We start from the raw sequence: 27391 nt of genomic DNA, 5'->3' as shown, positions 1-27391 counted from the left end.
AGGTGGCCAGGTGCAGGCAGTGAGAAGGGCATTCCCACACGTGGCAGAACTGTCCTGCTCCAAATGCCAGCAGTGGTCTCGCTGGGTGGGGGATGCCAGTAGATGAGTGGAGCTCCCGAGAGGGCCCACCCATGGCTTCCTGAAGGTGAGTGGAAAGGGCTCCTGTTTTGAAAGAGCTTAGCGGCAAGTAAGTTTGCCAAGAGCACAAAAATTCATTATGCTACTAATTTAACATGAATTCCCTCATTTCCTAGAGAGATCAGAATAACACTGATACATTCTAGTCTTGTCATCTGAACTGCCTGTTGGTGAGATGACTTTTGCTCATGCTGACATAGAACCATTGCAACGGTCCCATTTACTTGCCTCAAACCATCTGCCATACACCGCCTCTGTGCCCGGTGAGAGGAGGTAGGCACACGAGAAGGGACTCTCTAGTGTAAAATGTGAGGCATTCACAAGAGGTGGAAACTTGTCTGAATATACAGCAGTTTAGATTGTAGCTGTTTTACAACTGAAAACTCCCCACTGTGATAGGGTGGTACGTTAAGTAAGTGCACCTGTTGGCAGCCGGGGTTCCGTACTGTTTACCCACCTGCTACGCGCTTCTGTCTCCCCTGTGGGGCCTTTCTTTAGAGTTAATACAAAAGTTAAATGTCTCTGATGGTGATGAGTTTAGGTGTACTAGCATCTCAGTACTCTATACAGTTACATCTGTACAAAGATATCTCTTAATATATCTGTCTCCCAACTGAAAATAACCCCTGTTTTTTAAGAGGATGCTCCTAAAAACTACCAAGAAATCTAGGCCAAATCTCATGGCACAGAAGCACAGCGTCATGAACATAAGGCCACGGGTGGCTCTGCACCGTGCATGGAGGAGTCTTCTCTGTCTCACCTCCTCCAAGAAGGGTTATCCTGCTTCATAGGTGTTCTTTGGGAGGTTCCCCCAGCTTTAGATGTGTCTTGAGCCCGAGGCTTTCTCTGGAAGTTAAGGCAGAAGCACAGAAAGGTTTAAAATGAAGCGTTCAGGGTTTGGGGAGCGGGATAAAGGTGGTGGGGATGCTCCCAGCTGCTTGCACCAGAGGAAAGGATGCAGAAGACTCTGGAACCTGAACCGTTAGTGACAAGGTCGGCGTTCCCTGGGGTCTCTTTGGCCCTGACCTGCTTGCCCGAGACTTGAGACCAGAGGCGCGCGAGGAGGGCCAGCGTTGAGGGCAGAGCAGAGCCAGTGTTTGCCCAGGGGTGGTGACTCGAAAACCACCGAGGGTCTGTCTTAGCAGTGTCCCCCCAAAAAGAAGAAAACTAAGATTGTAAATTAGCATCTTTTAGTTCCCAAAACAGTGCGCCCATGTTTGGGTACAAAATTAAAATGATAAATGCCTTTGAAGAGGGCTCTTGGCCAAAGCCTGACATGAGTGGACGTGGGGCCCCGCTGTGGCAGACAGCTGTGATGCCGTGCATTCTTTCAGTAATAGTACAAGCGTGTTTCAGTCAGGTCCTCCATTCATGTGGTCCAGCCCAGCAGAAAGGGGAGGGTCGGCGAGGGGTCCCTTGGTGACTTAGCAGCCCCGCGTGTGGTCAAGCTGGTGAGGAGGCGGGGCTCCTGTCTGAGAAGGCAGGTACCTGTACTTTGGCAGGTGGACTGGGTTCCTTTCTTGCTTGATCTCTGACCTAACGCTTCTTAATCATGTCTGGCCCTTGGATTATTAACTCGTTCTGGTCCAGGCGGACTTTTGTGTGTGACCTGGCGAGGGCTCTTTCTACTTGGCGCCAGCCCGTAGCACTGTAGGCTTTTTAAAGTCAGTACCGTCCTCCCCGGTTTTAAAAATCTCTAAACAGAGAAAGTGATTGCTGAAGCCTGCTGTTTATCTTTCAGAATATGAATCTGAATGAGAGTCTTTTTCTAAGAGAATTGAATCTGGTTAGAAAAGGTTTCACAAAATGCTCCCCAGTCTGTTATTGGCTTCTTACTGACTCTTAAAGGTTCTTTTTCCCTTTTTCTCTTCTTTTCTTTTTTAAGAAATATACTGACTTCTATATGTTTTAGGATTTTTGGTCGGTGACCTCGATTTTGATCCCTTTAAATACTATTTTTGTTGTTTTACCTAGAATATTAGAAATTACCACTAATTTACTTGCCATTGATGGAAAACCAACCATCCTTAGCATGTAGGAGATGGTACGTACCCTGTTCATCCTTCTCCTTGTACTGCCTGGGGGAGGGGCATGCTCCCTTCCAGGCATTTTTCACCAGCGAGGGCAGGTGTCCCTCAGTGTCAGGCCCTGTTGTCGTGTTAGAGACATTTGTGACTAGCAGGTTACATATTAGGATCCACTTTATAACTTTTTCTGGCCTACATGTAGCTGTTGAGTTTTGGCATATAATTCTTTGGTATAGATTTTAAAGCGTGCTAACCAGTCGGGAATGTTGTACCTTTAAGGAATGACTGAAGGAGGGGTGGGGTGGCCCAGCCCGGCGGCGGTGGGGGTGGGGTGGGGGGTTTGCTCAGCTGCAGGCAGGGGCTTCGTTCCTGCTTTCACGTTGCCACGGGGAGGGCACAACGTGTTGCTTGCAGCAGGCCCCTCCCCAGCCCACTCTCTACGGGATGGCCACTGCTTGAGGGACATAGTTGGGGCAAAGGGGTTGATAGGACATTTTAGAGACTCGTTTTACCCATGATCATGGCCAGCCTTGAATCTGGACCAGTAGCTGCATAGCCTGATGCTGCAGCCGTGGCCAGCACTTGGCTCTCACTGGCACCTTCTGGGGCTGTCGGACGACACAGAAGCACCCAGGTTAGAAGGTGAAGCACAAAGACGGTGTGTGAGCTGGAGATCTGTGTGTTCAATGATTCAGACCTAACTCTAGAATTTAGGGGCAGCTAGGATGGTTCTAGTCAATGTCATCTAGAAGGGTCGCTTTAATAAAAGTTATTCTGAACTGTAGTATTTTAGGTGATGAATGACTGATTTAAAAATTATTTTAATTCCAGTTTTAATATTTCACTGTGATGTTAACTTGGAGGACCTGTCTGAGATTAGTCTTTTGATTTTAAGCTCATTAAATCTGCTGAGCACAGGATATTTATCATGTGTAAATCCAAAATACTGTGTGAAAGTACTTATAGTTATTTCTTCCTTTACAAAAGCGTAACTTAAACATGAAAATAATGTTGGTTTATAGAAATATTTATTGTTCAAGGTCTGTAATTGTATTTCAAAAATGATGTGGTATTCAACTTGTGAAGGGATTTGTTTTGTCAAAAAATTTTACAATCACTGTGTATACCACCGTCCGAGGCGTAGGGGCCCTTTCCCATCACAGCAGAGAGGACTGGGATCTGCATAAGTCACCCTAAATGGCTACATTGTTTCTAGAAGTTGGTTCAAATGTGTTCACTAGGTTACCTTATGTTGATTAATACCATCTTGAAAAATTCCTGTGATACATGTTAAGGAGACAGCATTCCCTGCCCATAAAGTAATGTATTTCTAAGGCAAATAGGCAATTGGATACTATCACATACTGAGTGGGGAGTAGAGGAAGTATTTTCAGACTCAAGAAAACTTTGAAAAGTCAGGAACTAAGCTGCTTGGAGATCTGTGCTGCCAGCGTGGCTTTGGTGGAGTCGGGAAGCGCCGGGAAAGTTCTTTACAGAGTCTGTGTCCGTTCAGTTCCTCCATTGTTCTTTTTCCAAATGCATCCTACTGGATATGGAATAGACCGTAGATGTCGTAGACTGAGATTTGGGACTGTGTTGGGACCATTCAGGTGAATGTGTCGCTTTCACAAACGGCATCTCCGAGTAAGTACCGTCACCTGGTGCACGTGGAGCCTGCAGCTGGAGTAAGGCGTGCTGGTGTGGTGCCCTGCGTACTGTGTTCTTCTTGCGGGTGGTTTGCTGAGCACAGAGCCGTTGGACCCCTCCGACTGTGTGCTAGTTGTCTGTCCGGTCGCTGGGAAGGGGTTGGGTGGGATAAAAGTCGCCATCTCCTGCAATCTGTGTCATGGACTGTAATATTGTAAGGTCTGTATTCTGTATGTGTATCTTAGACCCCAATCAGGAAACAAGCCTCATGTGTGTCTTTAACATTTATATTTCCATTCAAAATATGTATTCAGTGTTTATTTCCTCAAAACAGACTTTGTTAATTTAGGAAATATCTCCAAGTGGAAACGTGCTAACTTTTTCTGTAAATCTTAAATAAAAGGTGCTGTTCCTTTCTTTGATCCAGGACTGGTCTGTGTTTTCTGTCTTTCTCTCCATGCAGTTTTTCTTTTTTTTTTTTTTTTTTTCTTTTTTTCTTTTAAAGCTTTCAATTTGTTCCAGGCACAATGAGGGAAGAACATGGGTTGGTGGGTAGGGCACTGGGGCTCTCTCCCCTGGGCCCATGTTGACGGCTCTTTCTTTGGGCCTCGGTTCCTCCGTCAGACGGTTCAGCCTTTGGCTGCTCTTTGAGTGGGGCTGGGCCAGGAGGTGTGGCTGCTCTTCCTGATGCCCCCAGGGGCCCCCCAGCACCCAGTGGCGTCTTGCCTCAGAGAGCTCAGCACCCCATCCCCCTCCCGTCTGTGATTCCGGATCCGACGGACATGTTAAAAATTGGGGTTTGAATGCAGAGTTTTTTTCAAGTTGCCTTCTTTCTGAATGTTAAATGTTAAAGAAGTAGGGGGTGAGCTGATAGGGGCTCCCTCTGGCCAGCTTGGGGGGGGAACCTTGCTGTGCGAGGACCCCTGTAATGTAGTATACATTCACGCCGCTATTTCCATCTTCCTGGAAAAGGTGAGGAAATGAAGCTTAAGAGGCTGCTCTCTCCGAAAACTGTCTTGTTAAGGGATGTGTCAAGCGTAGAGTAGCGAGAGGCAGGAACAGTGGGCCCACACACCTGTCAGCCCTGCCCCAGAGGCTGGTCAGACCCAGCACGTCCCTCACACATCTGCGCACTCACACCAGTTCTAAGTCCGTGTTTATTGGGTGTTTTCCTTCTGCTCCCTGTCACATCAGTGAGCTCACTCTGGAAAATGTTCATTGATAAGACTACAGAATTGGGTGGATTGGCTGATGGGGTTTGTTCTGTTCTGTTTTGTTTCAGTGTGGCCCGACTTTAATTTCTAGCTTTGTGTTCACTAGCAAACAGCAGGCCTATAACATGATTACTTGTCGTGACTATCAAGGTGTATAGGAAATGTAGTTTATACTTTTGTTGTGTTGAAAAATTCAGTTTTCAACATTCATTTACCTAACAGCAAATGAACACTAAATGTGTTTTTAGTTTGTTTTTTTTTTTAATTTGAATTTGGTATATAAGAAAATTTTCTTACTAAAGATTTATGGATTTCTATGTAGAGATTTATTATTGCCGCTCAGACGCGGGCAAAGTGTTGTGTGCCATGAGGAGGGAGAGGGTTAGCTCGGGGGCTGGGTGATTTCTGATGATGAAGGGGTTGGATGAAATACAACTGGGGGGATGGTCCTTTGGTTTGCTCAAAGATTCCACATTTTTCTCCCAGGCCTTTCTCTTAGACTCACCTGTTAACAGAGTCGGCAGGTTTTACTTACCCTGCCTTTTCCCACTTGAACCTTCCGGGGAGAATAGGCCCCTCCCGGTCAGTTAGTTACGGGGCTGTGACAGCTCCTGGAGCACTGACGCTGGGGCAGCACTCTGCTGTGACAGCTCCTGGAGCACTGACGCTGGGGCAGCGCTCTGCGGCACAGACACACCTCCAGAGTAGCCCGCAGGCTCCAGAGCAGCCGCAGTGAGACAGCAAGACCGCGGTACAGAGGCTTACCCTGGGACTCTGCACTTTGATCCTTTAAAAAATTCATTAGGTATTAATCTGTTTCTCTTACTTTAAAGTAGTTGGAACTTAAAGAGACTGGGTAAGAAAGGTCAAGATTCTCAGTCCCAGAGCGCACCTTAGGTCACCTACTGGAGCAAATTGGGTTTTCGTCAGAGTCCTCTGTCGGGAATGCAGAGAGATGTGAAATCTTGTGCCTTTTCTACAGAAATGTCACTAAATGTCGAGGAGGGTAAAGTCCATTCCTGAATTTCTACACAGTTCAGTGCCATCACAAGAAACAGCTGACACTGTACATTTGCGACCAGTAGCTGGCAGTTGGGGACAGGTGCTGAGAAGGCCTGTGTGTGAGGTGACGCGGGTGGGCCGTGTGAGGCCGCCACTCTCCGCGACTAGTGAACTGTCGTCCGCCTCCTTCACCTCCAGGTCTCAGACGGCCCAGGAGACGAGCCCTTGGAATCCCCGGACGAGAGCGCAGATGAAACTCAGACCGAAGTGTCCGTCTCATCGAAGAAGTCTGAGCGAGGAGTAACCGCCAAAAAGGAGTACGTGTGTCAGGTGAGGGGAAGGCGGCCGTTTGGTTTGTCCCTGGACCCGGTCCCAGGCCACATCTTCACTCTTTCCTCGAACCCCACCCAGCATCCCACTGATTTTGTTTTGAAGGCGTGGGGTTGCCAGCAGAATCCTGGATTAAGTGCCCCAGGGAGGGTCCCGCATCCACGCACGGGCTCTGTCGTTTCTGTTACTGAGTTACAGCCGTCCTGTGTAAGAGACACACGTTGTACGTGCATGCTTGCTGAGGCGCCTGAGGCCGGCGGCGTCGGCAGCAGCACCGTGGCCCGCTGGGGCCGGTCACTTACCCACTCTGTGACTGGGCCTCCTCTGGGAGATGGAGGCCGCAGGGAATCCCCTGGATGAGTTTGATTTATGGTGATAGAAATGTGTGTGAGTTTTCTCGATTTTCACATCTGATTCTCAACCTCTCGAGTGTGTCCTCTAGGGTTTGGGTGCCGGGTGTGGCTTTATCGCTGTCCCCTTTCTGCCCTACAGCTGTGTGAGAAGACAGGCAGCCTCGTGCTCTGTGAAGGCCCCTGCTGCGGAGCTTTCCACCTTGCTTGCCTCGGGCTCTCCCGGAGGCCAGAAGGGAGGTTCACTTGCAGCGAATGCACTTCAGGCAAGTTCTCTTGCAGCTTTTCAGCCATACTTCCCGCCACAGGCAGGCCTGTGAGCATCCCCTTCCAGCCATGGAGTCTTCCTCCGAGGCTCCTGCACAGAGTGCGTTGGTGCACTTTCACACGTGCATCCTGACATGTTACTTGTCTTGGAGACCCTAGTGGAGGACAGCTGCTTCCCTGCCGGTCTCTGTGGCGCCCCACCCCCGCAGGCTGGCCCAAGCCCTGCTCTGTCTGAGGTGGCTGGTGTGGGTGCCACGGTGCCGTAGGGCCAGCGCTGCTAGTACAGGTAAGCTAGTCAGTCCCGGAACACGGGCTGCTTTAGAGACACGGCATGAACCTGAACTTCGGTTTCAACAGAAAGAATAGCTCCATGCTCTTGCCTGAGCAGCCGTCAGCACCCAGCAGCACAGTCTGGGGGCTGCTGGGAAGACAGGCCGTTCCGATACAGCTCCTCCTGTCCATGGCCAGACCTCAGGGTCTCCTGGCTCTCGTGGGAGCATTGTCCTAGGTTAGGAAGACACCCAGAGTCTTCCAGAGAGTTCCTCCGATCCCAAGCCAAGGCTGTCCGATGCACCAGTACCCCGCTTCTGGGGGCACATGCCTGCCTATGACTATAAGTGATTCTTCACCGTACTTGGTTAACTGCTCTCAAAAGGGAGAGTAAAAGCCTTTCTTCAGAGGAGTGCCTCCTTTGAAGCTTCTGGCTATTTCGAGTGGGTGTTCCTACCTAGGCTGCCTCCTACTCAGACTTTCTTGTCCTCCAGGGGGAGCTGGAGCCCAGTTCATAGCAAGGTAACCCTTGATGGCTGGACTTCTTTGAAGCATGCTTGGACTAGTTAGCAAGGTCAGAAACAGAGCCAGAGGCCTCAGCAACACGGGCTGCCTCTGACAGAGCTGCTGGAGTTTAGTGGCTTAGGAACGACAATTTAATTCTTGTTCTTTGCACCTTTTTCTGCCCCTTTCTTTAACCGTTTGTTAGGGATTCACTCATGTTTTGTGTGTAAGGAGAGCAAGACAGATGTGAAGCGCTGTGTCGTGTCGCAGTGTGGGAAGTTTTACCACGAAGCTTGCGTGAGGAAGTACCCTCTGACCGTGTTTGAGAGCCGAGGCTTCCGCTGCCCCCTCCACAGCTGCGTGAGCTGCCACGCTTCCAACCCTTCCAACCCGAGACCGTCGAAAGGTACAGGTGCACCCCTGGAGCTTCGCTGTGGCTTCAGTGTGCTCGTGGGGCCGCACGGAAGGGGCGGGCTTGGTGGCCGGCCCAGCTGTCTTTCTGTCACTGACTCAACACGCGCCGGGTTAGGGTTTTTCTTGAGAGGATTTGCCTCATGCTGCATTTTCCCTTCTTCCTGCCCTAAGTGTCTTCTTAAAGATTCTTAAGTTTAGGAGGGGGAAACCTTTGAACCATTTTGATTCTATTCTGGTTTTAGTGCTCTTTCATATATAAGAAAATTATTTTTTTTTTAAGATTTTATTTATTTATTTGAGAGAGACAGAAAGAGCATGAGTCAGGGTTGGGGGGAGAAACAGAGGGAGAAGCAGGCTCCCCGCTGAGCAGGGAGCCCGATGCGGGGCTCGATCCCAGGACCCCGGGACCATGACCTGAGCCGAAGGCAGACGCTTAACGACTGAGCCACCCAGGCGCCCCAATCCTAGTTATTTTTTTTCATCAAATACTTCAGGTTTATTTCAGCATTAATTTTCTTAATGTGTGGGGGCTTGGTCATTTCAAGTTGCCCTGTTCACTGTTGGGTCTTCAGTGCATGTCTCTGCCTTCAGGTAAAATGATGCGGTGTGTCCGCTGCCCGGTCGCCTATCATGGAGGGGACGCTTGTCTGGCAGCCGGCTGCTCGGTGATAGCTTCCAACAGCATAATCTGCACGGGCCATTTCACTGCTCGCAAGGGGAAGAGGCATCACGCTCACGTCAACGTGAGCTGGTGTTTTGTGTGCTCCAAAGGTGAGGGCCGTGCCGCTGGGGGCTGCTTGACAGTGTTATTCTGTTGGATTCGTGTGAGTGGGGAGGGAGCGCTGCTTCTCATGGCTTCTCAGCACACAGCTCCAGCAGGTAACCCCAGGGGCCGCGTGCGGAGGCGGGGCTTCAGCGCTCCTCCAGCTTTGGGTGTTGACGTTCGTGATGTCCCCTAACTGTCACGTGCAGTCATACACCGTGATGTTTCTGAATTAACTGTGATTGGTGCACAGACTGAGGGGAAGTTATTCATGGTGGTGGTAAAATGTGCTTTAAAAAAAAAAAAAGAAAAAATTTAAGGGAGAGAGCGTGCGCTTGCATGAGCTGGGGTGGGGCAGGGGGAGAGAGAGAGAATCTCAAGCAGACTCCCCGCTGAGCAGGGAGTCCGATGCGGGGCTTGACCCGAGGACCCTGGGACCATGACCTGAGCCGAAATCAAGAGTCGGAGGCTTAACCGACTGAGCCCCCAGGTGCCCCTGAAATGTGCTTTTGAGTCTGTAGCCAGGCGGCTGTTGTTAAGCTGACGTCTTAGCTCGAGGCGTGGAGCTGCCATAGACCTCAGGAGGCGGCCTGAGCCAGCTCGCCCTCCCTTGCAGGGGGAAGCCTCCTGTGCTGCGAGTCCTGCCCGGCCGCCTTCCACCCTGACTGCCTGAACATCGACATGCCCGACGGCAGCTGGTTCTGCAATGACTGCCGGGCCGGCAAGAAGCTGCATTTCCAGGACATCATCTGGGTGAAGCTCGGGAACTACAGGTGCGAGAAGTAGAGCCCCGCGCTTGCCCGCCTCCTCGTTCACATGTGTTCTTTTCCCTTTGCAGGACTGAAAGCACTGAATTGATTGTCACTCTGTCTGAAGAGTCTGTGAATCCTCTTTTTAATATTTATAATAGATGGTGGCCGGCAGAAGTTTGCCATCCCAAAAATGTCCCCCCAAATATTCAGAAACTGAAGCACGAGATTGGAGAATTCCCTGTGTTTTTCTTTGGGTCTAAAGATTATTACTGGACGCATCAGGCGCGAGTGTTCCCGTACATGGAGGGGGACCGGGGCAGCCGCTACCAGGGGGTCAGAGGGATCGGAAGAGTCTTCAAAAACGGTACGGAGACTTCCAGATGCAGTGAAACTACGCTCTGGGGTACTTTTGCTAATCCTGATTTCTGCTGTTGGAAAGTTTGGTTTCTGTAGAAAACACTGGGCTGAGTGTTCTAGCTGCACTTTAAATGAGAAAAAAGTAGATTTGCAGACGGATTTGTTGAGGTACAGGATAGAATATGCTGTTCAGTAACTTTTATTATAACATCGGTTTGTGATTAATTTCACTAAAATGCATTGGCGCTACCGTTAAGAAGTTAGTTTTGGTAACGATTTACAGAAATTTCTTACAGCTTGCCTTTGCATAAGATGGAGATGTGGCGGAAACTTGGCTGCCGTCTAGACCAGGTGCCCCCGAAGTGCCAGGTGTGGGCAGGTAGACAGGTGCCCGCCCTCTGATTCCACAGCTGAGGTGGGGGGCAGAGAGGGGTAAGAGCAGGGTGTCGTTCAGCTGACAGACAGGATGGGAATGCGACCACTTGACTGGAGCGAGTGGGACAGAAGGGAGACTTGGGGTGCACGCGCGGTGAGTCCAGGGAAAGCAGGCGTCTCCCGGCCGGTCGCACGTAGGAGGCTCGGTGGGCTGCCTGTCTCCTCTCCTGCGGATCCTCTCACACCGTGGGTGCACAGAGACCTTCTGACAAAGGGGGAGGCATCGCAAGAGTATCGGGTAGTCGCCATTAAACAAGAAAGATGTTGGAATTGAGAGGTGGCTCAACATGGCCAGTGTGAGAGGCAGCCGGCGATGGTGAAGTCAGGGTCTCACCATCCTGACTTACTGCTGGGGTCCTGCAGGTCAGGGTGGCCCCAGCGCACACGGTGTCCTCCAGGCAAACCTTAGTGGTCAGTCTCCTCCACTCTCCCTGAGCCTGGCGCTCACTCCTCAGAGCGTGTGTGCTCCTTGAGAGGAGCAAAATTCCATTTTCATTTTCTGTCTTAGGACAGTGGGTTCCCAGGATTGATGCCTGTATGGTGCATCAGATCCCAGTGGAGGGTGGGGAGCTGTAGCAGCATCCACCTGGAGAAGCCGGCCCTGGGGCCTTCCTTGTGGCGAGGTGGCACGATACTGTACCGCCCAGGGCTCTTGAGCCGGACGTGCTCTGAGCACCCTTCACTCGACGGCATCTGCGGTTTGGCGGTCCCTGCCCCGCATGGTCTGCCATAGCCCGCAGTTCCGTGCACGCTGGAGACCGCGCCTAGCAGGGAGCTGGAGGCCCGCGGTCAGCCGTTGAGATGCAGCGCTGGAAGGGTGGAGGGATGAGTTTACTGAAACAAAACCTCTTACTCACACTCCTATATCTCATTGACTTTTTAGCACTGCAGGAAGCTGAAGCTCGTTTTCGTGAAATCAAACTTCAAAGGGAAGCCAGAGAATCACAGGAGAATGAACGCAAGCCCCCGCCATACAAGCACATCAAGGTGACGTGCGGATGGCTCAGGTGTCACTAAGGGACTGTGGGTGGTCCTCAGGCATCAGCCTCTCAGACCTCTGGCTGCAGCGGCTAAGAGGGTCACCACGAGCAGGCGTCTGTAGCCCCGGCCTGCACAGCTGCCGGAGAAGTCGCAGGCAGAAACAGATGCTGTCAGTGCCGAGCATGTGTCCTTTCACGGGAGGGTGAGGGGCGCAGGGCTGGGGGGGGGGCGGGGTCTCTGCCTGTGAGGTTTCAGTTTTACCTTTGTGTGAGGCTCAAGCTGAGAGCCAGCGAGGGGCTGGAGTAACAGTCCTGGCCAGGCTGCCTGGAGCAGGAGGGGCTGAGGGCAGGCCGACTTCCTGGAGCACGCCGTCACCAGGTGCTGGGGACATGCTCGGATGAGAGGTGGTCAGCCCGGGCCACTGCTCAGCTGAGATGTGGCTCGGTCAGCTGGAGCCCTGGAGACAACATGACCTTCCCATCTCAGAGGGTGTGGACAGCAAGGAAGGACGGTGGGGGCGCTCCTGAATGTGGCCCCGTGTTGACTGCAGGGAGCCTGGGCTCTGGAAGAGATCAGGAGTGCTCCTCACAGCCGCAGCGCTTGGTGAGCCAGTGCCACCGTGTCCTGTTGCCTGGGGCGCGGGAGCCTCTCAGCGCGTGTGTGTCAGCTGGCTGCTCAGGGGCTGCAGTCCCTGTGTGTAGGAAGGAAGCACTGTCTGCAGTGATCTGTGCTTAGTGTTTTCTCTGGCGAATTTGCAGAAATGGAGCTACTGGGTCAGAGAGCTCGGGACTTTTAGATACTTTTTTTTTTTTTTAAGATTTATTTATTTGAGAGAGAGCGAGAGTGTGTGTGCACGCGTGAGCAGAGGGAAGGGGAGATGGAGGAGAATCTCTCGCAGAGCCCGACGTGGGCCTTGATCCCACAGTCCCCGAGACTGTGACCTGAGCCAAAATCAAGAGTCGGACGCTCAAGCGACCGAGCCCGCCCAGGCGCCCCACGGGACTTTTAGATTCTGAAGGCGTGTTTTCAGCTTGCTTCGGTGTTGTGCTGTCTGTCACCCCAACAGCAGGGCAAAGCATCTTCTACCACGTTTCCCCTTGAATTGTTAGTATCTGCTTTAGTCTCTCTTCCCTTCTCTCTCTGGCTTTTTTGTTGGGTTGCTCTTGTTCCGTCATTACAAACTGTGAGTTCAGGAGGGCAGAGACCGCGTGTCCTTGTGCTCACCACCACTGCCCCGGCCCCCTGCCTGCAGGTCATCAGATCCGGGCGCTAGAAGGCCAGCTGCCCCGCACTGTGCGCAGCACCTGCTCGTGTTCCTCCCTTAGAGCAGCCAGGCTGCAGAAGTGTCTGCTCTCTCCTGTAGATGAGGAGCACGGAATAGTTGGGGTGTGGGATGAGGGCTTCGCTCCAGCCCACCTTCTAGAGCTCCCAGGTCAAGGGTGGCCTGTGGTGGGAGGTGCACCTGTGGGAGGTGGGATGTGCCCCCTGCCATCCCTGCCGGGCCTCCGAAGCTCAGACCTTCAGGTGGGGACAGGAGTAGGGGACGGGGCGTCAAATGCTTGTTCTCTTGGCGCATCAGCTCATAAGATGCCAATTTTCTCCCCTGCAGGTGAATAAACCTTATGGGAAAGTCCAGATCTATACAGCTGATATCTCTGAAATCCCGAAGTGCAACTGTAAGCCCACAGATGAGAATCCCTGTGGCTTTGATTCGGAGTGTTTGAACAGGATGCTGATGTTCGAGTGCCACCCGCAGGTGTGTCCTGCAGGCGAGTATTGCCAGAACCAGTGTTTCACCAAGCGCCAGTACCCCGAGACCAAGATCATCAAGACAGACGGCAAAGGATGGGGCCTGGTCGCCAAGCGGGACATTAGAAAGGTGTGTGTCATGCCCCTTTCCCTTGCTTTTAAGAAATTAGGGTTCATTTGGTGGCTTAAACGTGGATTTGCTTATTGGGCTTTTGCACTCATGAAAGAATGGTATTTTTAAAAAAAGGTTTTGAGTTATTATAATGGAATATTGTAAAATGTTACATGAAAGCTGCCTATCCAAGTAAAACTCAAAAGTCCCCTTAGAGCATGCCTCCTGTTGACATTTCGGTGGTTGCTTTAGGATGTGAAAGACTGGGAGGGAGCCCTTCGCTGGGTAAGTGGACAGACACTCCAGGGGGTCACGAACGGGTGGGAGGAGGCTGTGCTGTCTGGGGCAGTGCAGGGCAGGTCGTCAGTGCCAGAGGCCACATACGGTCCACCTGCCTCCGTCCTCTGACCGAGTGACCGGCTGCGTCCATTAGGTAGGGGCAACTGGAATTGGCTTGTTGCCCTCTGTCTAGCCAAGCCAGGGCACGGCCTGGGGGCAGCGGCCTCAGACCCGAGGTCTGGTCTCGGCCTGATCCTGAGCAAAAAAGGCTGCCTTGAAACATGCAAAACCCCTATGGTCGTGTTCCCCTGCCTGCCTTGGCGGCCAGTTCTTCTGGCCTCCTGTTGGGTGGACTCTGCTGGTGAACGGGCAGAGCTGCAGCCGGAAGTCCGGCAGGAGCTCAGGGTCCCACCGTAGTGTCCCCAGGGGCAGTTTGCTGCAGGGAGCAAGAGTTAGGGTGTTGCTGCTTTGGGAAGGATGCTTGGATGAATTCTTTCTTGACAGCCTGTATAAAACGCGTATAGAGTCATGTGAGTTGACTCGGACTAACGGGGACTCTGAGAGACCCCGCCCCCGATGGCGTGATGGCACGTGCCTGGTGCCCCGCTCTGGCTGCCTCACCTATGGGCTCTTGCGCTCTGGAATTGAGAGCTGGTTCGTCTGTGCTTTGTCATCATCACGCTCTTCTGGTTTCCAGGGAGAATTTGTGAACGAGTATGTTGGCGAGCTGATTGACGAGGAGGAGTGCATGGCAAGAATCAAATATGCGCACGAGAATGACATCACCCACTTCTACATGCTCACCATAGACAAGGTAGTGCTGACTGATCCTCGCGGCTTACGTCTGCAGTGCGCCGCCGCCTGTAGCAGCAGACCTTGTCTTGTGGTGACGGTACCGCGTTGTCCACGTGTCACTCTTAAGATGTGTGTGCATTTTCTCCGGACGTGTACGGTGTCTTCCGACAGCTGCCTGAGGGCCGGAGCGGGCGGTCTGTGTGCGTGAGTGCGTCCTGGGAGCCTCACGTGTCCCACTGGTGCATGAGGAGCGTGCCGGACAGCTGGGCTAAGGGTCCGTGAACACAGGAGAAAAGCACGGGTTAGGAGAGTGACACACGCGTTCAGTTACACGGCGGGGCTTCCTGTTTGTTCATCGCTTGTCTGAAGCCCCGACGTGCAAAAGCCGCTGGAACATAGGCGTGTGCCAGAGGGAGGATATGGGTGAGAATGCTTGTTTCCGAGTCAGGGCGGGTGGGAGAGCGCAGGCGGCTCCCGCGCGGGTTGGCGGCAGGTGCCCGACGGGGACCGGCCCTTTCCGGGGTAGCAGCGTGGTGGGCTGGTCTGACCCCAGGGGCAGCCTGCTTGCTGCCTGAATGTTGCTTGAGGGGAAGGCAGACACGATGCCTGTTTCTGCTCCTTCTTGCCCTTAATCTCATAATCTAGCAGGAAGATGTGGCTGTTTTTGGGAATGCTTGAAAACAAGATAGAGGATGGTCACGCACCACATGCTTTGAATAACTCATGGAAATGACAGAAACACAGTGTGATGAGGTCTGGAAAGCAGCCTGTTGTGGAGATTAGGATGGTCCCAGAGACCTCGCAGGGTCGTCCCCAGGGAGCTGTGGCCCCAGGAGCGCTGGGCTCTTGGTCATTGGCTGCAACTTGACCAGTCATGGGGCCTAGACCCTGCAACGAGGATTGTGCTTCCTGCCGAGACCCTAAATCTTGGGGCTGGGATGCTGGACAGGACGTCGTGGAGACAGTGAGGGAAACCGTTTCCAGGTGCTGACAGTTGATGCCTGGACAGGGTTGCTCCTTGTGAGGAGAAAGTGGTGATGTGTTTCAGGCTCGAGCAGCTGAGTTAGGTAACTCGCAGAGGGAAGGAGGAGTGAGCGCACGTGTACATCTGTGTAAAAGATGACGGAGCAAACGTGGAAATGTCAGTAGTCGGTGTATCGAAGTGAAGGCTGTACTGGTGGTCGTTGTGGTAGTAGTCCATTTTTCCTGTAAATTTGAAATTTCTTAAAAAGAATTGGTTAGGGGCGCCTGGGTGGCTCAATCGGTTAAGCGTCCAACTTTTGATTTCGGCTCAGGTCATGAGAGTCTGCTTAAGATTCTCTCCTCCTGGGGCGCCTGGGTGGCTCAGTCGTTAAGCGGCTGCCTTCGGCTCAGGTCATGACCCCAGGGTCCTGGGATCGAGCCCCGCATCGGGCTCCCTGCTCCGCGGGAATCCTGCTTCTCCCTCTCCCACTCCCCCTGCTTGGGTTCCCTCTCTCGCTGTGTCTCTCTGTGTCAAATAAATAAATAAATAAAATCCTTTTTTTTTTTTTTTTTTAGATTTTATTTATTCATTTGAGAGGATGAGAGAGAGAGAGAGAGAGAGCATGAGAGGGGGGAGGGTCAGAGGGAGAAGCAGACTCCCCGCCGAGCAGGGAGCCCGATGTGGGGACTCGATCCCGGGACTCCAGGACCACGACCCCAGCCGAAGGCAGTCGCTTGACCAACTGAGCCACCCAGGCACCCCAATAAATAAAATCTTAAAAAAAAAAAAAAGAAAAAAGAATTGGTTAGAAAGGTGAGCATCCTGGACTAGAGAGGAGGCTGCTTTTCCTCCCTTGTGCCTGTCAGGAACCCCACACCTCTGTCCACGTAGGCTTCTATAAGAGGCAGGCCTGCAGATCCCATAGGCTGGCAAACAGGAATTCTGTAGTACAGAATGAACAGAAAACTAAGAATAACCAGCCGTTGATGAAGGAGGACCGTCTGTCCAGCCCCCTCGAAACTCTCACAACACCTGTGCAGGATGGCAGGTTAGGGGCAGAGAGTTCTGCCATGCTGGGGCCAGATCCATGGAGGCAAGGGTCTGTATGCACAGCTTCCCGGGGGCCATGGGGCATGGAACAGGTGGTGCTCGAGTTTGAACCCTTGCGTGGGGACCGCCGCCAGAGCCTGCTCCAAGGTCTGCCGTGCGGCTGGGCCCGAGGGGCCTGCGTGGACCCCACGGAGGGCTGTAGTCCCAGGGGAGGGGCCAGTAAACTTGGCCCAGGGGGTGGCCAATGTATGCTTCCCTCTGCCATCCCCTGCCCTTGGGGAGTGGCAAGGGAGGTCATTTTCTTAGAAATTCAACCCCTGGACCTGTGTCTTACTATGTTTTGGAGTCTAAATTTAAACGACTTGTGTGTTGTAAGAAACGAGAAGTTGACCATTTAACACACAGATTGGTCTCTGAAATGATAATCTACCCAGGGCACCTGACCGAAGCCAAGTTAAAGCCCTTGACACACGAGGGACACTTAATTCATACCTCGTGTCCTTGCTATAAAAACAACACGGACAAGCCCTACCTGAGCGTTTACAGAGCACAACGGAGCAAGAGCTCCCTAAGGAGACCTTCAAAAAGTCTTAGCTTTTGGTGAGAACCGGAAGTAGCAGGACCCCCGTCTGAAAGTGGTGGAAGCAGGACCTCCGTTAGAAGTGGCGGGATTCATTGAAGGAGACGTGGGCATCACGAGGGAAGAGCAGGGTGCAGACGTGAGCGGCTCAGACACGGAGCCGTGGGAATGAGCCCAGAAGGCGGCTGCGGAGGCACTAGGCAGCCGCAGGGAAAGCGGCTGGAGAGGAAGCCCTGGGGCTGTGGACCGCAGTGCAGAAGGATGAAAAGGTGAAAACTTTGTCAGAGAGGCCCGGGGATGTGGAAAGTAGGAATGTTCGGTGGATGCTCCAGAAGCAGAGACTGGGGGATGGGGGGAAAGGTCGTATGAAAAAAGGATTTTCTGGAAGCTGATGAAACTGACCAAGGTTTGAACAGAATGAATAAAAATAAGTCTATACCTAGATAGGTTATTTAAAAAAAAAAACAAAACCCAACCCAAACCTGTAGGGTAGCCAAGACGGCAAAGATCGAAAGCCCCAGAGAGAAGAAGAGCGCGTTCCAGGGAGCGGCTGCCCCAGGGCTGTGTGGGTAGGCTCAGCGGTTGAGCGTCCGACTCTTGATTTTGGCCCGGGTCACGGTCTCAGGGTCGTGAGGTGGAGCGCCCGGCGTTGGGCTCCACACCGGGCATGGAGCCTGCTTGAGATTCTCTCCTTCCGCCCCTCCCACTTGTGCACTCGCTCTTTCTAAAATATACAATAAAATATTTAAAGTAAAAGAACCAGAAAGGCTCTAAGAGTACACTAGGAAAGAAAAGACTCGGCAGCCGCTCGTCCGGAGAGGGCCGCGCTTGGTGTGCGGACGTCAGATGAGGCTGACTTTGGAGGGAGTGTCGTGGAGCGGCTGCGGCAGGCCTCGGCCGGGGGCGCAGTCTCCTGGCTGGGTGCGGTTGTGGGGGTGCAGGAGGGCCCAGGGAGGCGGCAGTGGGGGCGGGCTCCATGTGTATCTGAGAGCTTGGGGCGATCTTAGAAGCAGTTCGATGAAAAAAAAAAAAAAAAAGGAGACAGAAGGAGATCCACAGTCAGCAGCATTAATCTCTAAGTTAAAGAGTCTACACGTGGAATTCTGGTAGGAGAGGGCGGCAGTTCACTTCCAAAGCGACTACAACAAGAAGTACGTACCAAGCGTACCTGGAGCGGAACTGAGGACTGAGCATGCTGAGTTCCCACTGAGTTTCCAAAGAGGACAGCGGAGACAGGCACGGGGGGCTCCCGGGAGGCGCGGGTGACAGGCCTCGGGAAGGACCATCTTCCAGGAGTGAGAAAGAGAAGGGACCCGTGGTGGGGGCAGCGGTGGGGACCCCCGTCAGGCTGGCAGCAGAGAAGGGTACCTGAGACAGCAGGACCGCCAGTCCGGCTGCGAGCCGCCGCAGACCCCCAGCGCGCTCAGAGACGGGCCGAAGGGAGCAGCGGATGAAAGCTCTACCCGGCGCTGAGCGTGGATTCTGAAGTGTGAGGAGCTGGAGGGGGCCAGACAGCCGGCAGAGCTGAGTCGGGAACTCAGCGGGCTCAGGACGGGGCAGGAGGAGACACGGGCGTCTGCCGGGCAGAGCTTCCGCTGCACGGGGCATGTGGGGAGCAGCAGACGCAGGGCGGACCCGACTGCTTGAGGAAGGACAGAGGAAGACCAGGAGACACGCACAGCACGGGGAGCAGGCCCAGGAGCATCCCTGCGTGGCCCCAGCCTGGGGACGAGCCTGCGCCTCCGCTGACCTTCTGGAAAACTCAAGGGAAATGAAAGAAAAGGACCCTGTATTTCAGGGAGATCCATCCAGAATGGCCAACAGAATAAAAATCGTATTAAAATTACTGGATGTGACAAAGACTCCTTCGCCAGCCAGACATAAACACTGAATTGCTTCTCGGGAAGAGAGCGAGGCTGGCTTAAGGCCGCAGCACAGAGGAGTAGAACCAGCATGGTCTTCAGAACAGAGGGAACCAAAGATTCTGCGGTGAGCTGAGTGGTTCATCGGTACTGTGGCTACAGGGTAAGAGGCGAGCGCCAAGGAACTGAGAAAGTGCAGACCCGCTCTGACGACAACTCAGGAGATGGGAGAGAAGGCCTTTTCTTCCTGTTGGATGAAGGCCTGAGCGAGGCTCAGGAGGGAGACAAAGATGCTTGCTGCTTCTGCTGCTCCGGGGCGGCACAGGGAGGCCGAGCGCGCCGGTGTTTGCCCCCTCCCCCCATACCCCACACCCACCGACACACCCACATGGTTAGTTTTAAAATCAACGTTGGCGGGCCATCCCAGAGTCCACGCAGAGGGCTACATCTGCAAGATTAAAGGGGGGCGTATCTTAGCGACGGCACTGTCGGCGCTCCCCGTGGAGCTCCCTGTCCCAGGGGCAGGCGGCAGGGCAGCAGGCGAAGGACATCCCCCTGCCTCCACTCACGGAAGTCGATATTCCAGACACAGGAGCTAGGGAATGTTGGGGGTATCTTTTGTAGCGCAGGGGGAGGGAGGGCTGGGCCAGCCTAGTCAGAAACCCTGAGTGCATAAAGCAAAAGATAAAGAGCTGTAGAAAACTGGGGAAGTTCTCAGAGAAGGCTCCATAAAGGTAAAAATCGAGTGTTGTCCTACGAGAAAGATTTGACACGTGGTCACCAAGGGTCTAGTACCCACAGCACAGAACAGAGTGAAGGCGTGGTGGCCGTCCCCGGGTGCAGACACGCATACGCCCGGGAACTGCCCACAGGCGCCCCTGGGGGCCCGTCACTCTGTGCACGGTGTTGGGGACCAGGGCTGACCAGGGCTGTCCCACTACTGGCAGGCATCGCAGGCCGTGTTCTGGAAAGGGTTTGTGGGAACGCCGGCACGGGTGCGTGAGAGTGCAGACGGCAGCATCGTCTTTGGGGGGATGGCGCCCCTGGCGCTGGGGTGGGCGGTTAGCAGGGCCCTTATGCGGTGGGAGAGAGCGTGCTGCAGAGCAAGCCCGTTCTGGTGCCATTTCTCTACGTAAGGAACACCTGGCGTGGGTGTGGCTGAGGTGGGACGTGTCGGAGCCAGCCTGGCTTGGACAAGGGGGACCCTGTGGGGCGGCATCGCCAGGCAGGGGGGCCCAGCACAGGACTCCTGGGGCCCCAGGAGAGACACCCCACAGATGTGTGTGTGTTTACACGTTTGTGTGCCCCGTTCAGACACAAGTTTGCACAAACTCATGACTTTCGTACTTTGCCTGATTTTAAGTGTCCTCCTGCCCGCTGGGACATTTCTTACCTCGACTGCTCCCTGTGGCATGGGGACCCCTTGTGCAGTCCAGCCAGTGACCTTTAGGCTCCAGTCTCCCCATTGCTGGTGATGAACACATCCTCATATGCAGGGGCACAGGGCAGGGCCGCCGTGGGCCTGTGTGTCTTCGGCGGCAGCGGCTTTTGCTTCTTCAAAACTGTCCCTGCCGGCCTGTGGCCGGCCCCTGTGTCTTGGCCAACGTTCCCGTCGCAGTGTGAGGTCAGATTGCATTGTTGTTGGAGTTTGTACTTCGTCAGCTGCTTAGGGATGCGGACACCTTCCCAAATGCACGTCTGTCTGGATCTGATCTTTGGGCACTGCTTGTTCGTATCCTTGGTCCATTTTGGAACTGGGCTCCTGTTGCCTTTGTCTGTGAATGTTGTTTCCCCCCGGCCGTTAGTGTTGACCTTCCCGTCTCCTGGCTTCTTGTTTGCCATCCGATGGGTGGTATTGGGGAGCACCAGCTGGCTGCCCCATCCTCACCAACACTCACTGGGGCTTGGTCCTCTCCACGTGGTCGTGACCCGCCCCCCGTGAGTGAGAGAAACAGGACTGGTCTGGGGGTGTCCTGTCCGAGTGGACATGGGAGACCACGGTTTCCAGCACAACATTGTTGTCCAGCAGGTGTTAAGACGGAGAAAATTCCCTTTAAACAAGGACGCGATGGCTAAGCACTGCCCGCGTATTCCAATGCTGCTTGAAACTTGAGTTGTACCTTACAGGACCGTATAATTGATGCTGGCCCCAAAGGAAACTATTCCCGATTTATGAACCACAGCTGCCAGCCCAACTGTGAGACCCTCAAGTGGACAGTGAATGGTGACACTCGCGTGGGCCTGTTTGCGGTGTGTGACATTCCTGCAGGTATGACACCTCCAGGGGCTCCGCACGGGGGCCTGGGCTGCACGGCAGGTGCCGGTGATCACAGCTGCCGCGTGAGGCCAGCCTGGAGCAGCCTGGGGGGCGGGCGCGGGGGGCGGGGCGCTGCAGGTGGCTCTACTCTGAGCACACGTGGAGAGCCGTGAGGGGGCGGGAGTGTGTTCTGTGGACCTGGCGGAGGCTCTCGCCTTGACAAAGAGGCCAGTATTTCCAGTGCTGTGTCTTTTGTCACCTAGGGACAGAGCTGACCTTCAACTACAACCTCGATTGTTTGGGTAACGAGAAAACAGTCTGTCGGTGTGGGGCCTCCAACTGCAGTGGGTTCCTCGGGGACAGACCAAAGGTAAAGGCATGGCTCCCATTGTCCCCCGCTGACATCAGCACTTCCGACGTCTGCGAGCACGTCCCTCTTAGTGGAAAGTGGCTTCTTCCGAGTTGACTTGTAGCTGTGACAGGCGGGCGGGGGTCTCTGCAGGCTGTGGGTGAGGATGGCCGCAGGGAGGCGAGGCTCCTCCCGAGGGACTGTGCTGGGGCTGCTGTCGCCAAGTACCACAGGCTGAGGTGTGAACCACAGAACTTCTCGAGGCCAGAAACCCGAAATCAGGGCGTAGTCAGGGCTGCACTCCCTCCCAGCGCTCTCCCAGCTTCTGGTGGTTTCCAGCAACCTTTGGCGTTCCTCGGCTTGTAGACGCTTTCCTCGTCTCTGCCGTGATCTTCACGGGGCCTGCTCCCTGTTCTGGGTCTCTTCCTCTTCCTCTAAGGACACCCTGGTCGTGTGGGATTAGGGACCCCTACCCCAGTGTGACCTCATCCTAATTTAGTTACAGGTTAAGGTCCAATTCTGAGATGCTGGGAAGGTCACAAATTTGGGACACAATTACCTGCCTCCTTGTGCCACATAACCTGGGCCCTAAAACACTGGCAGATCCCAGGCATCTGGCCCTGAGTTGGGTGTCCATGTTGGTGCCTGCTGCTTCAACCGGAGAATGATTTTCTCTCATTCACAATGAAATTCTTACCAGAAAGAGCCAAGGATGCACCCCGGCCCAGCAGGAGCCACTCTGTGGCCCGAGCATCCCGTCAGCAGATTTGGGGGCCGCTATGAGGCGCCGCTGCGGGAGACTTTCGGCAAAGCTGGTTTTACTTTCTGTGCTCAACTGTCTTCCATTTAGCGAGATGGATGGCCCTCCCTGGCATGTGTCCTGTGTCCCTGTCTCCTGTCCTTTCGGTGTAAGAGCGTCTCCAGGGGCCTCCGAAGCCCCCGCACCTCCACTCTGGCTCTTCGTAGTTTCTTCTTACTTCCGTCCATGAGATTCTTTCAAGTGAACTGCACTTTTTTCTTCTAGACCTCAACATCCCTTTCTTCAGAGGAAAAGGGCAAAAAGACCAAGAAAAGAACCAGGAGGCGGAGAACCAGAGGTGAAGGGAAGAAGGAGTCCGAAGACGAGTGTTTCCGCTGTGGGGATGGCGGCCAGCTGGTGCTGTGTGACCGCAAGTCCTGTACCAAGGCCTACCACCTGTCGTGCCTGGGCCTGGGCAAGCGGCCCTTCGGTGGGTGAGCGGGCCCCCTGGCAGCCTTTGGGGGTCCCTGTCGATGGCTCTCCTCTCCCGGTCACAGATTCGCTGGTGACTCAGGTAGTGAGGCCCGGCCCGGGGGGGTCTGCACAGGGGGTCAGGGTCCGCGGTGCGAATGGTCGTGGAACCTCTGAGGCTGCCCCGAGCGCAGGCCACACTAGAGCTGACGGCCCGGGAGGAGGGAACAGGCCGGGAGGGGACAAGCGGTAGGCTCTGCCTTGCGCTTTCAACCTCGTTTCGGAGAGATCATAGGCGCCACTGTGAAAACGTCCACAGAAGAAATGTCTCAGAAGAAAAACGGGCCTTTAGCCAGAGAAACTGAAAACCTATAAAAGGAAAACTCCGACGTGTTTGAGTGTAAAAAAAAGTAATTATGACAGAGCACGATTTCGTAGGCAAATGGGAAAGCTCTTTGCGGGAGGTGTGCTGGTGACCCGTACACACTAACGTCAGGAAGACCGTGGTCCAGGCCACAGCGAGGTCACGGGAGAGAAGTCGGCGTGTCAGCTGGGCCACCAGAGCGCTGCCTCCTCCGTGCGCAGGGTGGCAGCCTGGGACTCGGTGCGCGCGCCCTCCGCCAGGCCCTCCGCCAGGCCTGCCCGCCTTCGCTTCTCTGTACGTTTTCACAGCTCGATAGGAAGCAGTGTCTTGTCTGAATTTGTGTCTGTCTCACTGGATGGTCTTAAAATTGGTTTTCAACCACGAAGAGGTTAGAAGTTGTTCGGTTCTGTCACTTCTGTTAATTTGTCGTGTTTCATTGCAGGGAAGTGGGAATGTCCTTGGCATCATTGTGACGTGTGTGGCAAACCTTCCACTTTGTTTTGCCACTTTTGCCCCAATTCGTTTTGCAAGGAACACCAGGACGGGCCAGCCTTCAGCTCCACCCAGGACGGGCGGTCCTACTGCTGCGAGCACGACCTGGGGGCAGAGTCGGCTCGAAGCGCCAAGACTGAGAAACCCTTTCCGGAACCCACCAAGTCCAAGGGGAAGAGGAAGAGAAGAAGGTGCTGGCGGAGAGTCATGGAAGGCAAATAGCGCCAGGCAGCGGCTCGGCCAGATCCAAGGGTAGAGGGCCACGCGGGGGACTGGCCCGGAGGACCCAGCCGTGTAGGCCTCCTGGCGGGGGGTAGGGGGGGAGCGCCTGTCCACCACTGAGCCATCCTCAGCAGCGCCCGCTGCGTCTGCACTGACGACCCGTCTGGGCCGCGAGGTTCAGAAGGTTCCCGGACACACAAGCCTTACTACACAGCATTACAGCTACACTTGAATTTCTGAGAATGTCAAGGTCCCCTCCCATTCTATTTTTGTAGGTTAAAGTTATAATTGAAAATTAATTGGCATATGAAATGTTTCTATCTCACCCAAAATGTAGAGAGTAGTATTTTTCTAAAGGATCACTATTATCTCTTTAATCTTAACAATGTTACTTGGCCTGCTTACCTGTCTTCATCACTCAGGAGAGACCAGGGTGGGGCCTGGGCAAGGACTCAGACCCTGGATTCCCTGGAAACCATGATTTTGATCATTATTTTGCTCATATGAAACAGCTGTATGATTTTTTTTTTTTTTGTACTAATGTGAAATTTTTCCTCAAAATGCTTCTTTTCCATCCTAGTGAGAAGCCGGCCCCAGGAGCAGTGATAGTGGTAGCGTTGTTGTAAGATGCCCCCGTAGTTTGTTCTGACGTGGATCTGGACTGAGTGGCGCCACCACGTCGGCCTCCCAAGTGTGGGGTCCGCGCGGCCCAGCCCCTCCCGACCAGGCCGGGGCTGGCGCTTCTCACCTGCCTGTCTCCTGAACGCACTCGGTTCTTGCCAACATTTGGGGGAAGACTTTGTATATTTTTTTCATTTGGCTTTTCTCTACCAGTTTCTGGCTTTTATTCTCAATATATTTTTGCTAAACTTGTTTCACAAATTACCACCGACTGAAATGTGTATTTACTGATGCGGCCCCGAGTTGTCCCAGCGAAAGGAGCGGAACTCGGTAGTGAGTTTGTGTCAAGAGAGGAGTTCGTGAAAATGGCTCTGTAGGAGCTGTGGTGTGCCCTGTGGAACTGCAGGTGACAGTTGGGTGCAGGGCAGGTGCTCGCCACCCTGGGGACCCAGAGCACGTGGGAGACGTGCATTTCCAAAAAATGTTCCCTCAGGGTCTGAGGAGAGACCCAGAGTTTAGAACTGTTCCCTCTAGTTACTGCCATTGAGTCATACGTGTGGGTCTGTTCGTGGAAAACGTGCTCAGCTGGGACACGCCGTGGAGAAGCGCTCGCGCCGGGGCTCCGGGCCTGTACCACGGGCGCAGCAGCGGGCGGGCGTCCGGCCTGAGTTTCCCCGGGAGATGGCCACTAACTTTCACTTATTAGAAGGCCCAGCCCCACAAAGTGAGAAGCTGCTGGGAATATGAAGTTGTCTTCTCTCTTGGAGTTCCTCTTGACTGTGGGGAGTCCGGAGCGCCCCGAGGGCAGGGGTCCCGTCAGACCACCCGTGTGCCCTCCGCGGGGACTGCAGTCTCGGTGCTTGCAATGGGAGGGAAGGGGATACTCAGCGGCAAACGCTGTTTTCTGCTCTTTCTTCTTAAGATAACCTAAGGAGGACACGTATCCTGCAGAGAAGTATACACAGCCCTTCTTGAAAACTGCTCCTGAGGTCTCCTGCTCCTTGCACAATTGCAGGATGTCCTTGGACCCAGAGCCCTGTTCACGGCTTCTCCATGGTTCTGTGGCATGAGCTCTTGGGGGTGGTGGTCTCTGCCAGGTTCTGACCACAGGGAAGAATCTGCTGCTGGTGTGAGGCTCCCTGGTGTCCGCAGGTCCGCGCCTCCCCCAGCACTAACAGCAGAGTTTTACCGACTGTGGCGGTCCCTTTGGTGCCTCTCCTACCGCCGTCCTGGAGAAAGGAGCCATACACGGCGACCCAGGAAACATGGGATCTTGATCATCAGTTGACTCCTGCATGTGGCTCAGGTGACCTCTGGAAATGCACTTGCTTTGGTAAGACACGGGGACTGGGCGGGGGGGGGTTCAGTTTAGAACTCTAATTTCTCTCAAATCGTCCTAAGAAAATACTGGATTGATGTATAGATTTATGCTCCTTATTCTCTGAACAACTTGGAAGGCTGTTCCAGCAACGGGTCCGGCGGCGCTCCTACACCCTCGCGCTCTGGGCCAGGGCCCGAGGCCGCGGGGTCCCTGCAGGAGTCCGCTCTTCAGAGCCCGGGGCCTGGGGTGCGGGCCACGCACCTTGCTTGTCCTTTCCCACCAGCGAAGGGACTTCTGCCGAAGTCAGACCATCAGACTGGGCTTGCAGTGCACTTTGGGGAGCAGATTAACTTATTTTTGTATTTGACGTAGTAAAAAATCTTGTGATTTTTTTGAGTCACTTTGATATTTTCAAAATCTACGATCTTTCTGAAGGAAATACTGGAAAAATTATTTTAAATATGGTTATCCTCTTTCCAAAAACTGTTGAACTAATGAGCAAATAACACTAACTTTGAAAAATCTCTAGAAAACTGGTTTATAAATCAGTACAACAAGGCTGCAGCATGGCGGCTGAGCGCCAAGGGCTCTCCCATGGGGGCCAACGCGCTTCGCTCCGAGTCAGAGGGAGAGCTCGTGTAGGGGATTTGGTCTTTCTGAACATCAGCTTCAGTCCTTTGTCATGAACACGAAGCAGAAACAAAACGAAAATTGCCCCAACATCTCCGGATTCCTCCGCATCAGGAACGGCCGGCACTGTGGCCCCGGAGGGTGAGGTCGCGCCTGTCCGTGCCAGCACTGGTCTCCGGGTGTGGGGCCCGGGGACGTGTCCACCCTGGCACTCATGACACGCGACCACTAGGGGAATCGAGTGTGGCGCCCATGGAGCACGGGGGAGACTCCATTTGCCCCGTCCCGCAAGGAGCCGCGCGCAACACCCTGCCTCCCGGGCCTCCCATACGCTCAGGTCTGCGCTTCGGATGCCTCGAGTTGTGATCCTGATCACACAAACCACGGGGTGTGTGTAGTGCCCACCTTCCAGAACTACCGTATTTCCGGGAATTAAAGATAAGCCTGTTTTGACGAAAATTAACACAAATGACTGTTGCCAAATTCTCGATCCTCCGAGCAGCATGGTGTTGGGTGTTAGTCACTAGAGTGAATTGCTCATGGGCGTCGTGGTGTCCGCCGTACCCTGTTGAGATGTGAAACGCCCTGTCAGAAATTAAATATGAACTGAAACGGTCTGTCGGTGTCGGAGCTTCCTACAGGATGAGGTCAGGCTCCTTTTAGGAACACTCGGTGCTCTCACTGGTCTGGATAGACTTAAAAACTTGAAATTCCTGCTGGGGGGTAACAGACTGAACTGTAGACGTGAGAACTGCCAGTCAGGGGAAAATAGCATTTAAAGTGGGACATTGTGTTTGGAAAACTGTATATGAGTATTTTTGTATTAAAATTTTTTTAAAGGCTTTTTTTCTTAAACTTATTGTATATGGGGTTGCATTTTGAAGTCTGGGACTTTTTCCCACTTTTCCAGTTCCTTTGGCACCTGGCACAGCCCTGACATGCCCCCGTCCCCCGATTGCCGTCCTGCTCGCGACTTGCCAGGGAGAGGCTGACGGGGCCTCGGGAGGTTCAGCCAATACCAAAGTAAGTGGGGCTCTCCTTCTGGAAACATGCCCCCCCCCCCCGGGGTAAATAATTTGATTA

At 53.7% G+C, this 27391-nt stretch overlaps 1 protein-coding gene and 1 non-coding gene across 8 annotated transcripts in view; both read left to right on the top strand.

Moving 5' to 3' along the window:
* NSD2 (nuclear receptor binding SET domain protein 2) overlaps positions 1-27150 on the top strand; it is a 101402-nt gene extending 74252 nt beyond the window's left edge. For 6 of the 7 annotated variants that reach the window (XM_088021258.1, XM_088021257.1, XM_088021256.1 and 3 more), the window contains 14 exons: positions 6227-6358; positions 6851-6974; positions 7955-8155; positions 8755-8934; positions 9543-9699; positions 9837-10042; positions 11354-11457; positions 11938-12054; positions 13061-13330; positions 14289-14405; positions 20970-21111; positions 21363-21469; positions 22473-22677; positions 23465-27150. In XM_088021258.1, coding sequence (XP_087877384.1) covers positions 6227-6358; positions 6851-6974; positions 7955-8155; positions 8755-8934; positions 9543-9699; positions 9837-10042; positions 11354-11457; positions 11938-12054; positions 13061-13330; positions 14289-14405; positions 20970-21111; positions 21363-21469; positions 22473-22677; positions 23465-23736 — 2334 coding nt within the window. In that variant the 3' untranslated portion in view covers positions 23737-27150. The remainder of the gene's footprint in view (positions 1-6226; positions 6359-6850; positions 6975-7954; positions 8156-8754; positions 8935-9542; positions 9700-9836; positions 10043-11353; positions 11458-11937; positions 12055-13060; positions 13331-14288; positions 14406-20969; positions 21112-21362; positions 21470-22472; positions 22678-23464) is intronic. The other variant, XM_088021261.1, reaches the window with a different exon arrangement.
* Positions 20733-20857, top strand: LOC114198835 (small Cajal body-specific RNA 23). The gene has a single exon (XR_003607194.1).
* Positions 27151-27391: the final 241 nt, after the last annotated feature.

This window comes from Eumetopias jubatus, unplaced genomic scaffold, assembly GCF_037043125.1.
Source record: "Eumetopias jubatus isolate StellerSeaLion01/CBP00866 unplaced genomic scaffold, mEumJub1_p1.0 scaffold_2, whole genome shotgun sequence".
Lineage (NCBI taxonomy): Eukaryota > Metazoa > Chordata > Mammalia > Carnivora > Otariidae > Eumetopias > Eumetopias jubatus.
Note: the sequence above shows the minus strand (reverse complement) of the source record. Positions and strands in the feature narration are given on the sequence as shown.